Here is an 18,353-nt window from a genome sequence, read left to right as displayed (position 1 = left end):
GACGGAAGCACTGTCTGAAATCATTGTACTCAGAGGTTTACGGACATTTCGGATACTTATGAATCATCGTCGTTGTGCGTCATCGCGGGTCGCACAACCATAATTTCCGCATCTATAAAATGTGACACTTGTGGGACTGTTAGCGGAAAACAGTGGATGTGCCAGGATGATATTTTTTCCTGTCATTGTTGGAGTTTTCGAGGGCACTATACTATAACGTGCATGAATTTTACATTGGAAGTTCAAACGATCAAATAAAATGCTAGAGGCCAAAAGTAGTGCAAATGGTTGTGATGTTGATAAAGAGTTGTGCTTGTTTAAAAAGAGAAAGCTCTGTCATATTGTAATAATTCTCAATAATTTATCAGTTATAGGTCTGGATCTGGACAGGATGGCGTCTGGATCTAGATCTGTTGGTGATCTTGGGGTGGGCGGGTGGGCAGGGGTGAGAGGTTACGACCCAATCGCCAGAATAAATGTTAGCTAAGTACGTTTTTGCAAAACCTCAAATAAGTTCAAACTGAACATGTCTTTGTGTTGCAACTGTACGTTTGTTTAGGCCCTCACAATGCTGTGCTTTTGCTCTGGTTTGGTTTAGGCACAATAACCACTTGGGTAGGGTTAGAAAAACATCATGGTTTGGCTTAAAATACTAATATCGCCATGATCAGGGATGGAGATGGTCTGGCTTGCTGTGAAAAACAGCCAGTTTTGGCCTCCACATTACATTGTGAAATGTCCCCAGTTGTCCTTAAGAATATTTGGTGGTGTGATTCCAACTGCCGTCATCCTTGTTGGCTTGTAATAACTGTAATAACAGCTGGAAAGAAACTCATAGTAACTATGAGACATGAGCATGGCACAATCTGCAACCACACTAGCGCCCCCTGTGGACAAACACAGTATAACACCTTCAGTGGTAAAGATCTTGATCTGGCTGGTGTGCACGTCTGCTTTAAAAGCAAAGAGTGAAAGAAAGATGCAATATATTTTGAACACTTTTTCTTTTTTTAAACAGTTTTGCTAGCAGGATGCACAATGATGAGGTAATGTATTTATTTGTTGCTATGTGAGATTAATAACTGTAGTATGATGAGGGTGAAACAAAGTAGAATATGTTTAAGTGCCGTACCACCAGGCTACAGAGCAGCTTCTTTCCTCAGGCTGTGAGACTCCTCAATTCATCGTCGGGACGCCAGCGTGAAAAGTAGTTTTAATTTTCTGACAGTCTGACAGCGTGACAGGCATTAAGAATCACTGTAATAACCATACAGGCATAACTACTGCTTAACCAGACTGTTTCATAATCAGTTTACTGTTCCTTGTAGTACGTTTAACAAGTATAATGTTCATCCTCTTAGTCTGGGATGCTAACATGCTAACATTGGTTAATTAGCATTAAATGAAGATAGTGATGTCTTTAGTTCAGGTGTTCTGTCACAAACAGAAGAAAAGACATGCTGATGGTGCTAGATAAAATATCAGCGAAAATCCCCAAAGCTGTTAGGCTCACCCTCCAGGCACCACAAATACATGTGCCAAATGTCACTGTTGAAACATTTTATCAGAATATAAACTTGCCAACCTCCTGGTGGCGCTAGATGAAAAGGGAAAATCCATATTATATCTTGCTGTTAGTTTTTTCTTTTGTCTTCTAAGACATTTTCTCCGTTCAGTGAATCTCAGTGTTAGATGTTTATTTCAGATTTATGATGATCTATCTTGTTGTGAAAGATTTACAGTATAAGCAAAATCAGTCGAACACGGAGATGCTGAAGCACACTTTCTATCACATTATTACTGCGAAATAGCACTCATATCTGAAGGATTCACTGGGCTGACACTGCCCGAGACAATTGCAGTCTTTTTCACATGGATGGGGAAGCGAGCGGATGTGGATGGGTGATTGTACTTGAAACTGAGCATTGCGTCTTCCTGGCTCACTTCAAGAAGGGATTTCTGACAGTAAAGACCGTAAAGTCGAGGCTTATTTTCATTTTCTTTCATATCTTTGTCAATGTCCTCATCAATCACTGTGAAAAAAAACTGAGGGGAAATCATCCAGAAACAGGAGTGTTTGCTCTAGCAGACTGCATAGAGTACAATAACATTTAAGTCTCATATGTGCTGCTTTTGATCTCTCAAGTTCTCTTGTGGTGACGTGAACTTGAGATAAACCTGAAACTTGTTACGACTTCCAAATCCACAACTTTGAGGGTATATAGGGACGGGGAAAGGGAATGAAAACATCAGACAAGCCAGATTTAGCAAAAACATGTTTAATCTCTCCTTGATGCGTGTCTATTTACACGTAATAAATCTGCAAAATAGGAAAGAGCAGGATATTTACACGGGCGTGAAACAGCCAAAACCTGTCACAGCAGCTTCAAGTCTGAAACTCTTAAAAAGGTATCAGAATTCATAAAGTATTAAAACTCTTTAAGGTATTTTTTTTTCTTTCTGCCTCTCTCCTCTTTAATCTGTGTGTGAAGGTATTTCGCGTCCTATGCGCCTTCTCTGAAATGTACTTTAATCAAAGTGAACACTGCAGGTGAGGAAGCTGGAGAGAACTGGAGGGATGAGAAACTTCTGAGTGTTGCTGCTGGGGGGGATCAAAAAATGGCAGATGAGGGGAAGTATTAAGGTTGTGCGGTGGTGAGGAGGTGTTGTGTTGGAGGGTGAGGCCCATACTGAGAAATAAGTACATTTAACATACACTTCAGGGTAGATTACATACATTACAGATGGCTTTCGGAGTATATATATGGTGTGTTTCAGGAAATGCCCTCATTTACTTACTTGCTGAGAGTGAGATGAGAAGATTGAAACCACTCTTGCATTTGGATTCTAAAATACAAAGCTGGAGCCGGGATAGAGTTAGCTTAGCTTAGCAAAAACACTAGATGCAGAGGGATGAAGCTAGCCAGGCTCTGTTCTAAAGCAAAACAATCTAGATGCAATGTTTATCATCAACTAAGCTAATGCTCTTTTTCCCCTTTTTGCTCAGGTGAGCAAGGCTGAAAGCAGGGATGAAGCAAAGTGAATAAAATGAACGTGCAGTTACTCGTCCTCAAACCAGGGATCGTTTTTACATTTCAGTTTGTTAATTAGCCAGTTTTAGAGGTGTCAAGTGTATTTTTTCACTGAGGACATTGTACCTTTTTCATGCTAAGCTAGGCTAAACACGTCCTGACTCCAGCTCTGCACACACTCATGAAATCAGTTATCAGTCTTCTCGTCTCCCTAAAAGAAAGCAAATAAGCACTTTTCATAAAATATTGCACTCTTCTTCAGGTACATCTCAAACGATCGTTGTCAAAATGCACATTTAAATATATTCCTCTGTCCCTTTTCAAACACGTACCTTGAGTCAAACCCTTTGAGTGTATGTAAAAATACATTATTTTCAGTATGGGAACAGTGAACAGCTCTGTGTCAGTCAGTCGCCAAGAGAATCTCGCCCTCCGCCCTCTTTCCTTCTCTCACTCCACCCTCCTCCTCCTCCCTCCTTCATCAGTCTTTTTCTACTATGTGGAAGTCGAACGCCACAGATGCAACGGAATGGAAAATGAAGCGATACCATGGCCTTCAAAGCGCTTCCTCTGCCTTGCCCAAGTCTTTTCATCTTTTACCCCAACAAGTGCAGCAGAAAACAAGAAGCAAAACCAAGAAACAAAAGCACCAAGAGACCAAGCGGGCCTTATCTCTCTATCTCGCTGAACTTTTTTTCTTTTGTACTCCCTACAAAGTGATCCTTGGGGTTACTAACCAAGCCTCATTACTCTTTGCACATCACTAAAATCAGCTTTACAAGTCTTCATCAAAAGAACAATTGAGCAGTCAAACATCAATGCAGTGGTCCACATCCTCAGACTGTTCCAGTTATTAATTCAAATTGAACGGAATGTGTTAATGAGCGCCTGCTCGTTGAAGTAACATCGCCTCAATTTCACCATTCATCAAGCTTAAAGACAAACACTAAATACCTCCAATGAGGGGGCATTTAAATGACTGTAAAGAGTGCTGAAACCATTTTGTGGAAGAACTGAAAAGCAGATGGATTGACGTTAATCTCTTGTCAAGGAGTTGATCTCCTGATGTGGATGAATAAAGCTTTGGTCAGCTGCCCTGTATGTTGTACCCTGTGTAGATCAGTGGTTCAAGTATCGAAGAACATACAGTCGGCTATGTTTTAGACACGTGTCCAGACACATGTTGATGCTGTCAGATGAAAACACGGCGCGGACTGCAGGTTAATATCTAATGAGTGGAGCGTACTTTTAAAGGGGTTTTATTAAACATCTGAAATCTATGAAGGGAAATGTACTTTTGTTGGAGTTTTTACTTGACAGCAGCAATATGTGTTTGGTTTGGTGGTAAGAGTTGGTACAGGTATACTTAAAGAAAAAGAATATTGACAAAGAAGATGGCTGAGAAAGTACCAAATTAAGGTAGCCATGGTTGGTTTGTGCTCCTTCAAATGTCATGCCCACTGTCGGCCATGTTGGAAGTCTTCAATGCTTTGGGCAACAACAGAGTGGAAGAACCATGTTGTTCACGTCTATGCAAATGCAGCTGGGAAATGCTGTCAGGTTATTTAGCATTCTAATTTTTAGACTAGCATGATGGCTGGGTAATCACCTAATCTCAAGTGGCTAACGTCAGCTAACAGCTAATGTGTGGCTAGCACCTAGCAGTGCCTTGTAATATGAAATGATAATCTCATTTTTATCAAGACATTTGAATTAGATTAGAGGGAACGCTGCTAAAAGACACAATCCAAAGAGACTAAGGTGTAAATCAGTGACTGAAGCTTACCAATCGCACCATGTCCCACTCTGAAACTGTATCACAGCTGTGACTAAACCGTTATCGCCAGTTAGTCCACCATCTGCTGTTTTCCAAGTGTTGCTAACACATTTAGTCAGCTAGCTGTTTGGGTCTTCTGCGTTCACGTGGAAGAAACACAAGGATGTGATTTTGTCAGTCTGACTTAGAAGTGATTATATATTAAAGTTGTAGAATTGAGGTTAATTCACATGCCAGTTCCATTATTTTGAAAATGACCGATAGATTAGCTTCTACTCCAATACAGGCCCCTTTGCGGCCACCAATAATGACAAAACAGGATGTGGGCAGATTGATTGTTACTGTGCTGGAAATTATTTTTGGGGCTTCCGTTCGGTCCACTGGATTGTACTGAAGAGCAGCACTCCCTGCAATCACAACGGTCCAACGCCGATTTAGAAAAACCCAAGAAAGTAAGACTGAATTGAAAATAACTGGTATGTTTTAGTTTCCTCTGTCTCAGTATAAACTCTTGAACTGATAACACAACTCAGGATGAAACCTTTGACAACGGCTCTGGCCTACAAGCCTCCCGATGCACCCGCAAAGCTTTATGCTATCTGAACTCGACTCTAGTGTCGGCTGGTTCGAGGCCTTTCGACACTTGTGCAGCAAAAAACAAATCTGAGGGAAGCACTGTTGACAAGGGAGAAAAAGAACATGATTTTGAGGCATTGCTGACTGTTTCTTTTAAAGTCGTGTTGTTTCTTAAAAGTGCATTTGATGTATTTTAACCTGCTTTATCAAACACAAACAAACAGGGACAAGAGGGATAAGCAGAGGAGTGTTTGTTTCTTGACCTCATCTATCTGATCTGGTTGTTAATGCGTCTCGTCTGGTGCTCTACATTTCATAACAAGCTCTTACAGGACGGACAACTGCATACTGTTTATTACCCTGGTTTGTTTAACATCTTTTGTTCTCTAGCCTCTGTTATTAGCCTTGTAGCCTTTTTACACTCATAGGAGGAAGGAATGTCTTGTTTTTGAATGCATGGTTTTTGAAGCACTGCGAGTTAATGTGGAGCAGCATGTACTGGAAGGAAAACATTGTTTTTTTTTTTACCCCTATAAAACCACAAAACCAAAAAAGAGAAAGGCCTTCAACTGGTACAAAAACACATACATAAATCAAGCTACATTTCATTATCTTTTCATAAACCACATTCACATTTCAAAAATTGAACCTTTAGCTTCACCACCTTCACTGCGGACTAAAAAAACAAGCCAAAATAAGATTAAACAATACTGTTTCACCTTCTTCTGCACACCGACACTGGCCTTCATTTTGGATGGCACAGCTTAATAGTTTTTTTTCAGACAAGAGGGTAAGTCTAGAAAACAAGATGAAGAAGTTGTCGAGCACGCTGTGCCAGGGTTCAACTTAAACGACTGCCTAGTGCCTCTAAAGTCGTCTGCTACCACAGCGTGAGGCTGGCCTCCACACAAATGACTTCTGTCTCGTCTGAATCAGCTGACCAGGCCTGGATGTTTTTGGTTTCTCTAAAACAAACACAAAAGCACTGTAGGTCGGTTGGCTCACAGGCGACTTCCAGACATCATCTGCCTACTTATACTACCTTTAGAGCCAAACATGTAGCACACGTCGGCCCTCATGAAATATAGAAAGTGTCTGTAATATATATATATTTTTGCCATTTACCTTTTTTTTTTTTTAAACTCTCACTTTCAGTCACTAAGAATGACAACATTTTCATCATAGTAGCACATTTCATCTAACGAAAAGAAGTCTCTTTGCACTAAACGACATTCAAAGTAAAACATGGCACAGGACGACTTTTTCCTTGTGTTTTCATAAGTTTTTCATCTTGGAAATATCAAATCCTCTTCTCAAACTTATCTTTTGTACATTACAATGGAAAACATTTTTTTCAACTTTTCATCTGTTTTAAAAACAAAAGGTTTGTATTTATATATCTATATATATATATATATATTCATATATCCTCTTCTCTCTTTTGATTTAGCTTTGTTGTGCAAATTCAGCAGTAACACAAGTGGCACAGCACTGGGGAGAGTAGGCAGTTTGGGGGGAAACAAATGAAATCAAATGCGATAACAAATCAAATGCAGAGTTATGAAACTGAAAATGTCCTTTGTTAGACTACAGCGGAGTTCCTGTTTGATAAAGAGTTGGAGGAAGTTTCCCTGCAAAGTCCTTCCTCCTGGTTGCCCTGCAGTGGCAGCAGGCTTTTGTGTTGCCAAGCATCCACCCTGCTGAAGTGTCTTTGAGCAACACACTGAATCTCCACCAGCTCCGTGGCTGCTGTGTAGCTGTCCCTGACCTCTGACGGAAAAAGAGAAATCCTTACAGGGATCAAGTATCGCAATCTTATATCCTGGATTTTAATGGGCTCACAGTCTGAAGCGTAGCCTTGGCTGTGGAAAGCTTGTACCTTTCCCATAGCGTTTCAGCTCTGTGTCCAGCTAGAGGAGTTTTTGGTCACCACTGTGCATGTGCTGGTCCTGATTGTGGCCAAAGTACCCAACTGCTTCTTCTTCTGTAGGACTCTAGATGTAATGAGGGCCTTGATGAAAATAAACGCTCTCCTGAGCTGAGGTCCATATCGTCTGAGGCTAAGGGTGCGCTTGATTTGGTTGTTTGGAGCTGGGTTGGTGGCTCAGAGAGAGAAAAAGAAAAGAAGCCAACCCAGTCGACGGGGCCTTAGTTCCAAACTCTGCTGTCTCTCCAGTGTGCTGCTGCTGGGTGCTTGTGTCCACGCAGTCCTTTTCCGCTGCTGTTCCTTGTTGTTCGTGAGGGTGATAACGACAGACTTCAAACGTCGAGGGTCAAAATGTCACAAAGCTTGTCGGGGAAGGCGTGTTGGTTGGCCAGTTCTCCGCTAGCCGAAGCGTGTGATTGGCCGGTCCTCAGCTAGCCAGCGCCATGGTGTCGATGACCTGCTCCAGCTTGCCACGGAGCCGCTGTCTGCGCGACTGCTCGTCCTTCTGTAACGCCGACAGGATCTGGACACAAATACACAACATCAGTAAGTTAATTCAATCTACAGCATACCGGGGGCCCCTATTACACAACCTTTTGACGCTCAGATACGACAAAGTGTTCTGGTGCTAATTTCAGCTTCCTTGTTAGTGATTACCTTTTAAACCGATGCTGACAACATAGACAGGGTTGGCGGGGCAGACGTGAGGGCCGATGGGACGTCTATAATGGCATGTTAATGGCCACTGGAAGTGTGTATAGGCGCGCATGTGTTGGTGTCTTATTAAGTGTGACATGAACAACGGAGGGAGGAGCTGGTACAGTACGGCTCAAAAACACTCTGTATTTATGTGTGCCTTCGTTATTGTGTTGCATCGTTCTGGTTAATGTGCATTAGCATGTGTGTGTGCGTTTGTGTGCGCGTGAAAGGTCAGGGCATGTGTTAGAGGCGATGGGGACCGTGCAGCTGCCTACATCTGGATAATAGGCTGTAATGAAGGGGAGCAGTTGGTTTGAATGGAGCCAGCTGCAAGCAGCCAGCCTAACTACTGTAATACTGCTGCAATGGAGGGATGGAGAGGAGGACGGAGGGGAGGAGGCTGAGGGGAGGGGAGGGGAGGAGGCTGAGAGGACTTATCATTCACAACATAAAAGCATGATGAAGTTGGGTGAAAGCAGAGGTTGATGAGGACATAAGGTTGTCCGTCAGCAACCGTAGAAGGAAATGAACCACGGCCAACCAAATATATAAAATTAAAACCAAAAACATTTTACAGGTTTTACAGGATATTTCATAGCACAGTAAGCAGGTGGTATTTACCGAGCAACATATTTTAAATTTCCCCCAAAATTACCACAATAATTACCCCCAAATGTATTGAAAATCACCCCAACATGATTTAGCAACAATATTCTAATAAGCACTTAATAAATAGCTGGTGATTTTTTAAATATATTTCCAGGAAACTTCCAGCTGGTTTCTGCTTAACTTCTGCTGATCATGCCATTTTAATTTCTTCCCCTCAGCAGGACACTAAATCAGATTAAATTGAGTTTCTGTCTAACTTCTGCTTGCCAGCAAAAATACATTACATTATATAAGTACAGTAGTGTAGGTACATTTTTAAACCTCTTACATTTTCACCAATTCAACAATCAGGCCTGAATATATATGTTATAATATATACTTAACTTGGTGTGAAGACCTCGATAGGCAATTAATGAGTGAAACTTTTAAGATGGGAAATTCTCTTGATTCTTGATTATAAAGTCATATTTGTCAGTAGTTTGCAATTTATGATGGCTAACTATTAAAAAAAATAAATAAATGTAGTGGCAAAGTTAGACTGATCTGCTGAAGTGACAGAAATAGGCAGAAGTCAAGCAGAAACCAGTTGGAAGTTTCCTGGAAATATATTACAGAAATGATCAGCTATTTAATAACTGCTTATTAGAAAATATCAGAATATTATTAAATGATATTCCTGTAATTCTCTATACTTTGAGGTAATTATTGTGGTAAGTGTCACTGATTGTTGTGTGTTACGTGTTGACAGGACATGACAGTGGTCAATCTCCTCAACTCAAATGAGCTTTTCTCTCAAAATATTGAACTGTTCCTTTAACATGCACTCAAACACACGCTCACGCACACACATCCAGGTCTTTGGGAAAAAAATCGCACAAATTTAATGAAGCTCCATTAGCGTCATAATGTGTTAAGCTCATGCCTTAATGTGCACCCTAATGGTGATAATACCTTCCAGCCTGTCCCCGTGTGGACTGGTTATCAGTGTAATTGAATTAAAATGACCTCATGGTATCAGTCAAAACAAGTAAAGGGGGGGAATGACACAGCACACCCTGCTACTCAGGAATTACACCACTCACCTCGTCTTTGTATTTGGTGATGTAGGAGTAGATCTCATGCAGCGCAGACATGCTGTTGAACTGGCTGAGGTGCAGGCGGGACTGCTCTGCTAGGTAGGCACTCATGTCCTGATCGCTGATGGCCGGCATGCGGGAGATGTCGGAGTAATACCTAGAGGAGAGGTTTGCACATATTTGTATTCCATCCAGAACTTGACTCACTGGCTGGACTAACTGGTCGTTAAATATTCTGAAGGCAAACAGTGGCAGCTGGTGACCAGTCTTCACACTGGGGGACTGATACCGTTCCATGTTCAATATTTAGCTGATGTTTCAGTATTGTGCTCAAGGACACTTAGACAGGACGAACGGACATGTGAGGGGCAGAACACAGCTGAAGAGGTCCACTTGTGTCCACTTAATAGAAATATTCAGTTTCCTGTCATAGGGGACAGAGAAACCAGAAAATATGCATATTTAAGAAGCTGGAATCAGATCGTTTTTACTATTTTTCTTTAGAATAACAAACAAACAAACAAAATCTAAATGTATTGATTACCAGAATAGTTGGCAATTAATTCAATTGTTGACAATTGTTTTTTGCTAGCACTATTCAGAGCTAGGTTATGGCCAGTTAAGTAAAAAAGGATTTAAAGTATTATGCAAGTAAACACTCACACCCATATTTCTGCAACAATCAGTCACATTGTTACTGCAATCAAACGGTATCGAGCTCAGACAAGCTTGCTTGGGGTTTAGTCCAATCGGATCACGGCTCATTTGAAATTCGAGCCAAAATCAATCAAATCAATTGATAACCAATCATTCGTATTGGGTGAAAAAAACATGATAAATCTCCTGTGATTTGTGGACATTTCGACTATTTTATGGGATTAGTTGAAAACTAAACTGCAGTAGTCACAAACGCCCTAAATAAAAGCAACTTTTTTATTAAAGATTCAGCCTCCCTTCCCATCCCAATAATTTCTCAACAGTCCCTAATGATGAACGAGGTCCATCCTGTCAGAGCCACAGCAACCTTTATATTATCGACTCAGTGTTGTTGGCTACATCCGAGGAGCAAGAGCGAGGCAGGCAGAGAACACAGTGAGCGAACAATGCAGTATATTAAGAATATATCCCAATATTGAGCTGCACCGGGGCCTGTTTGCACAATCCATATCTCAACTATCTCAAGGTTTACTGCAGCAGGGCAGGCTGGGCCGGAGTGTGGGTTAGGAGGCATAATAGAAACAAGGTTTAACTGCACCCAATTAACCATCACCTATAAATCCTTATCTCACACCGCCTCCAAATACTCTCTGCAAGCCTCAGGACTTACTGTAGCACATTCAAGTATGATGCTTGGAATAAAGAAGTGGAGACTGTATAGGATTACTGTCTGCTCTTCTGTTTGTAGCTGCAGCAGCAGAAGAAGAGGGGAGAAAGCACAGTGGACGTCTCATTTACTTTTTTAACTTACATAGTCTAATCAAATGACTTTGTTTTATACATCATTTAATTACCATCAGCAGTTGTTACTCTGTTCCGTAAACACAGAATCTTGGCAAAACAGGGAAAAAAATCACGACTCTTTCATCGTCTCTTACAACATGAATACACGCCGTGGGACGAGCTGCGATGCACGTTGCCAGACAAAGCTACTCAGAGACTATTGGACTCTTCCCCAAAAAGCAGAAACGACGACTGTGGCAAGCGTCGGTGGAGCATAACTTATCTGGAGTTTAGTCAAACATTCTGGAGCTGAATAAAAAGATGAAGGGTGAACCTGAGGACGTTTTTTTAGGGAGCCTCCGTTTGCAGAGAGACGGAAAACAGATGCTACAAATCCATCGTTCAGCTGTTTGTGTTTTATACAACACTCGCTTCCTTACAGCTGAAGTGGATTTAAGAATCAAAGGTAATTTTTGTCTTGGACCTGAATTCACATGGCAAGTTTATAATATCACATACAGAACTGATATTACAGATATTATACCCTGTTTGCACGGTGCCATATTTACAGGCCTGGAGCAGGGTTGCTGTAATTGAAGAACATGATTTCTTTGTACTAATTTAATTCAGCCTTGTACTCTGACTCAGCCAAATGCTTCAAATGCTGGTAACAGATCAAGTTCAACCTGTTCTGTTCTTGTAATTGTACAGTTGTTTTCAGCCAAGTTGTTAACTTTGATCTCATCGCTCAAACCTTTCCAGCTTCCGACAACTCATATGGATCTTCTTCACTTTACATTCACAACTGTTTTTTTCTATTTCAATAGTTGATTTGATTTGATTCCAATTTGACTTACCTCTCTACCCAGTTCTTGTAGTTGGGGATGTCTTTAGCGTAGAGAAGCTTATTTGAAGGTGAGTCTTTTCCTAGTTTGTGTTCTGACGTAGAACAGGAGTCCATGAAGGTCTGAGCCACCACAGACAGACAGGCGTCCGTGATGCTGTTCTTATGGATGTCAAACACAAACTGGGGGTTCTTGATGACGTTCACCCAGAACCGCAGAGGAAGACTGGAGAGAAAGACACATGAAACCATATGTCAGTACATTTTTATCTGGAAATGTCCTGTATTACCATGTACCTCAGAATCTAATACATTGTCCTCCATCATTTGAGAGTGATTGAGAGCTATGCTTCAGTTGCTTATTTGACTATTGTTCACGGTACACTGCATACTACATACATACTGCATTTTCAGTTTTGATTAATACATTGTTTTGATCAATGCTCGTTTCTGAGATTGATTTCTAAATTATTTTTGCATCAAACGGCCCTCTGCCATAGCAGAACTTCAGAAGTTCAACTACATGCTGTGCAAGCAGCAAAACCTGCTAATGAAATCAACGCAAATAAATAATGTATGGAAATAATATTGCAATGCTCGTCTTTAGATGTGATTAAATCATCCTGTAAATTATGACCAAGCATCCGACACAGCAACATTTTTTATGCTGTTTGCAGACCTGGATGTATTGATTTAAACACTTCTGTATGCAGTTCTGTTCACAAAGATATTTACTTTGGAGACATTTGCAGATGGAGTATATAACATTACCGTTAACACTACGTCCTGTTACATAACACACTCATTTACACGTCCATTTAAGCATGCTTTGGCAAGAAATCCCATTGTCCTTCAGTAATTACCCAGCACCCAAGAGCACAGTGATTTTGGTGGAATGACCATCTTCTGGTTCAGAAAAACATTTTCACACATACATACATTATGAAACCTGTCAGAACTATGAAAATACATTCCCAATTTACTATTTCCAACCTTCAGAAAAATTAGGGTGGTGTTCAAGACCCGCCCAAGTCCCAGGACCTTTTACTCACAACATCCTGGAAATGTCTAAAAAAATGTCTAACAAAATGCTCCATTTTCTTCTTCCACAAATTAAAGGAACATTATGTAGAAATTGGCATTTTGTGCGATTTGGCGCAAATTCTCCAAAGCCCAAGGTGTCACTGAATTGCTCATTCGGGCCAATCAGCAATAAACCCAAATACATTCAGTTTACTATCAAATAAGAGAAAGATATTCTCTCATTTGAGAAACTGGAACCAGGCAATTTTTGGCATTTGTGGTTGAAAATCACCAAATATCTTTCAACGTAATATTCTCTTATCATTATGTACTATTATTACTACATCTGTGCAGTCAGCTCTGCTCAGCCCGGGAGAGATTCTTATGCAAATGTCATGTGGACCCAAAGTGAAGATGCCTGAAAATCTCTATGTGCTGGAGGTGAAATTTTCCAGCTCCAGCTCCCATTATACTGTAAAATATTTCCCTGCAGCTATGGGAGAAAAGAGAGTAACTCCCTCTCTTACCAGTTGCTCTTCCAGGTATGTCGCACGTCGTAGTCTGTGATGGAGTGTTTGTCGGCCTGCTCGTCGAGGAAGTCGAACATGTACTTGATGGCCAGCGGCAGCGCGCTTCCTCTGTGGGCCGTGCTGAAGATGGTCTCAAACAGGTCGTCCACAAACTTCTGTAACGTACCCTGAAGGAAAAAGAAAGAGGGTTGAAGACAATTGAGATTTGAGTTCGGTGTTGTTTTCATCCTTGCTTCCTTGAATTGTTGCTATGTGTTGTTAATCAGTGTTGGTTGGTTAGGGCGGGAGCACTCTAATATCCATGTTTTGTTTGTTTTTTTGTTTTATAATTTGGTGTAATTGTTTTTCGTGAACACATTAGTTGGTATAAGGTTTTAAATTATGAGCTGGGATCTCATGTCTGACAAGCAATTTGAAGCTAGTTTGTTTACTGATTTCTTTTGAAATTTAAAACAGTTGATACTTATTATGGTAACTAACTTGTACCTTTGCTTTTAGGAGTTTTCTTGTTTGTTTTTTTATTTCTTGTATTGATTTTAGTTATTAATGTGTTCATGTGCTACTCACGATCAATCCCCTCCCCCACCCTAAAAAAAACACCAGCCAAAAAACACATATACTTGGTTTTCTCTTAAGAAGAGATGACTGACATCTTCTGACTATTCAGAAAGAAGGTAAAGGATGACAATAGTCGTACTGTGTTGTGTGAGTGAACACATTGCATCACTTCCTCCTGCTTGTATCCACAGCACTGCGATGGGCCATAAGTGTGTACATTTTTAGTGTGAATGGCCCCACTGGGAATGACAGTGATAACTCTCAGACTGTGACTGTGACAGAATCACAAACAGGAACCCCGAGCTCTTGGATTTGGATGGTGCTTTCCTCCAATGACAATGCTTCAACATAATTACATCAAATGTAGCTAAATGAATTTCCCTAACAACACATTTGTTTCCCAGACTTCTCCATCTGGCAGAATCTATTACCACGGAAATGTTTAGGGATTGTATTTAGTCAGCCGTTGCAAAATTGAACAGGAATGTATTCTGTCCCAGTCGCGGATCAAAGTACTGAGATCTGCATAGACAAGACGCCCGGGCAGACAGACTCAGAGAGACAGCCGTGGAGAGACAAGGAAAAGATGAGCCTCTCAATTGCATTTGCCTCTCTATTTTTTTCATCATGCATCGCCAAATCTTCAATCCCTCAACAAATTACCTGTCTCCTGACACCTCCTGTATCTGCCTCCCTGCACTCTGCACCACAAGTCCACCTTCTATTAATCTGCTTTTTCTTATTACCTCTGAAAATTGAAAAGCTGGCTCTCTTGTAACTGCTGCCCATTGCTATATTTCCCTCCTCTTCTTACAATTAGGAAAGCGACGGTAAACTGAGACACACTGAAGGAGAAAACAACCGTAAGATTTCAACATGGAGGGCATTGTTATGGGTCTGTTTATCCCTGTTTCTGTGAGCATGTGTGTGTACAATGGGTCCTTTAAAATGGGTTAGCATTTGTCAAAAAATACTTGATGACCGGACGAATCATTTTTCTATCACTGTCTATAACAAGCTAACATCAACCAATCATTCCAACAGTAGGAGCGCGCTATCACCAGCAGAGCCCGTTGGTAAAATGAACTCTTACTAAAGCCGGTTCGAGAGCAGAACAAAAACATATTTCCATCGAGGAAAGCCTTCAGTGCTGTTCTTTGCTCTTCTTTCAATGAAATATACTCTCCAGTTCTGATATAACTCATACTAAAGCAGCATCTACGCTAACCTCTTGAGGAGCTGCCATTGCTGGTTTCAAACAAACAGAACCATTATGGTTCAGCCTGGACTGGCAAGATGGATTTGCGAGATTACAAGATTACCATCATGATAGGACTTCCTCTTGCAAACCCAACGAGTGTGATTTCAACAGTCAGTCAATGTCATTCCACTCAAACTGCACTGCTGCACTGCTGGCAATCGCTCGGCATGGGAAGCCCAACTTTATATTCATAGGGTAACCGCAAGGATCGGTGCTTAGTCCTTTCTCAATATACAGTACGCAGCTACTTTTGGTCTGGTTATTGCTTCATAATAAAGAACAAGTCTTGTCTGACTAAATATTCTCCTCAACTTGTACAAGCGCTGGTTATCTCTTGCCTTGACTACTGTTGAGGCCCTTCTGGTAGAGGTGCCAGCATGCACAGTAACACCTCTGCAAGTGATTCAGCAAAGTTCAAGTCACTAATGCTTGTCGACAGAGTGGCCACTTGCACAGCCACCACCTACCTGAACTCCATTGTTCAGGGTCATGAGCCCTCGCATTCATCTACAAATGCACCATCTCTCGTCCTAACATCACTGTGAGGCAGGAAAACTCAATCCAAACTCTTCTACCGTGTGCTCCCTTTGTGATGGAACGAGTTACCAAACTCAATTCGAGAGTACTCTCCTGAGAGCACCTACTCACCTAACATACTTTCGCTCTTCAATCTCTCTTCAATAACTCAAAATAAATAACTCTGAAATAACTCTCATTTGCTATACATTTATGTGTCACATCAACCTGCAACCTTGTAGCAGGTGCATGACGACCGTTGAGGCGCTTGGCTTCGTCTTTGCCGTCATTTCTACATCACTTTGGACCAACAAGTCAAATGAATAATTGTTAATGTAAAATGTACGTACATTTACCTGATTTAGGAAGGCTTTAAATTTTGATGATGCGATTTAATACATTCTAAAACTCCTAAATTACAAGTATTATCTCTCTATGACTTTCTATTTGAAGTTCCCTTTACCATTAAATGGCTCACTCTGCTTTAAAAAGCTGATAATACTGAGAAGATTCCATTAGTCTGAGTTTCGGTGGTGAGTTTTACCGTCTCTCCATGGTTCTACGTGCTTTTTCACTCTGATTGGATTCAATTTTTAAAACTCTGGTGTGTCGTTTACTCTTCTGAGTCTTACTTTTGTAGCCAGCAGCCTGGTCAGGTAGATCTCAGAGACCATCTTGCTGCCTCGGTCACCCTCCCTCTGGTCCGAGTGGTCGTGGTTCTTCACCAGATGCCACAGTTTGGTTCCACTCTCCAGGTCAGGGGTGATCATGGGTGTTCGGGATCGTAGGCTGTCTGGACTACTGGCTGTCCTCAGCATGCTCTCTATAGCCGGAAACACAAAACAGAATTATTTGGAAGAACTATGTTAGCTGGTATTAGAAACCTTGTGATCAGACCACTAAATAGGCTGATTTCACTTACAGAGCCCATTTTAAGATCTTCAGAAAGCATCAATTATTGCAGCCTATTATTATTCTTCCCCTTGCAGGTTGTATTGTAGAACTAAAAAGCATCTAGAGTCTAATTGTCTGACAGGTGAGTCTACTATTATACCAATAATCACCCAAAACTCAGTGTTATTCTTTAATTTTTTCTCTCCCTTTTACAGACCGTGACTCACACTCCCCCTCCCCTTTGCTCTATCATCTATGTCTGTTTCATTATTCATGGCGTGAGTGTCAAAGTTGATTAGAGCGAAGCAAGGAGATGCAGATCTACGACTGTTCCATTTAGGATGGAGAAGGGGGGGAAGCAACCAGGGAGGTGAGGTGCACAGGAGGGAGCGGACTATCTGCTGAGTAGCTGTTACTCCTGGGGAAGCGGGATGGATAGAAGAGGTGGAGGGATAAAAGAGAGAGTTGCTGATGCATGTTGCAATCCCTTTATGTTTTGGTGAAAGGATGGAGAGCGGAGAGATGACAGGAAGGGGGGGGGGGGTGGGCTAAATGGACAGAGAGACAAAAAGGTCAGGAGAGAGAGGGGTGAAATGGAGAGTAATGGGAGAGCACGGGATAGAGGAGTGAAAGAGGCCGAGTGGGGTGGTGTCTAGTGCAGTTGTTGCTTTTGCCGGCAGGGTGCTGAGTGGCTTTGATTCCAAACCCATCATGGCCACTGGTGGCCACATTTACCCGTGTTCAAAAACACACCCTCCTACACACACACATATCAGTGCTCGAGCACACACCCACATGTTCGCAATTAAACCATAGAGCAAATACGAACACACATTTTTTAAATGTACTCGCTGTGAGGCAGAGCAGCTGCAGCTGTGTGTTTTAGCAGGGTGAGATGATTCATGAAAAGGAAACCTTTGATTTTAGGAATTTAATTTTCTCCAACCACATTTTCTCTTCACTAATCAAATACAGTGTGGATGTCGAGTGATGCATTGATTGAAAGGCTTCCGTTGTTATTCAAGTCGAAAAACGCCTCCAAATACATACTAAACTTCAGAATCTAAGGTATTTTACAGTGAGATGGGGCTTTGAGTGGCTGTAATCAATATTTCGGTCTTAACACTGAATCCTACTACTTGTGGTTACTTAAAATCACAGGGGACAACTTTGTAGTTCTTCTCAGGTCCACAAGGCTTTTTAGTGTCTTTGAACTTATTGTTTTGGTTTCTAGCTAGCAGCTTTATTGTTTTAGGAAAAAAAATCAATCAAACAAACAAACAAAAACTATTAATTTGGATCTGCTTCAAATTTCCTCACTAATAGATGCCAGCCACCTAAAATACATTGCAGTTTTACATCAAGATTCAAACATTACTTCCTGAGAATTGTCGATGTCGATTTACCAAAAGTAAAACGGGTCTATTCTGGAGAAAATTTTAGAGGAAATGCGTTCAGTAGTTTATGTGTAAACGGACATAGAGGAGTACATAACCTCCTTGGTGGCACTAATAAAACATGCATACCTTACAGGGATTGGTGAAAATAGTCACCTTTACACACAGCGTCATCGCTCTGACCTCTCTGGTGG

General features: G+C 41.2%; 1 protein-coding gene across 1 annotated transcript in view; it reads right to left on the bottom strand.

The window, feature by feature from the left end:
* Positions 1–6,820: 6,820 nt before the first annotated feature.
* Positions 6,821–18,353, bottom strand: part of LOC140999798 (plexin-A1-like) — a 255,076-nt gene continuing 243,543 nt past the window's right edge. The window contains exons 28-32 of the mRNA XM_073470337.1: positions 16,501–16,691; positions 13,531–13,700; positions 11,994–12,206; positions 9,703–9,853; positions 6,821–7,835 (exon numbers count right to left, since the gene is read on the bottom strand). Of these exons, the coding sequence (XP_073326438.1) occupies positions 7,740–7,835; positions 9,703–9,853; positions 11,994–12,206; positions 13,531–13,700; positions 16,501–16,691 (821 nt within the window). The 3' untranslated portion in view covers positions 6,821–7,739. The remainder of the gene's footprint in view (positions 7,836–9,702; positions 9,854–11,993; positions 12,207–13,530; positions 13,701–16,500; positions 16,692–18,353) is intronic.

Source organism: Pagrus major, chromosome 7 (genome assembly GCF_040436345.1).
Source record: "Pagrus major chromosome 7, Pma_NU_1.0".
Lineage (NCBI taxonomy): Eukaryota > Metazoa > Chordata > Actinopteri > Spariformes > Sparidae > Pagrus > Pagrus major.
This window is presented reverse-complemented; position numbering and strand designations above follow the sequence as displayed.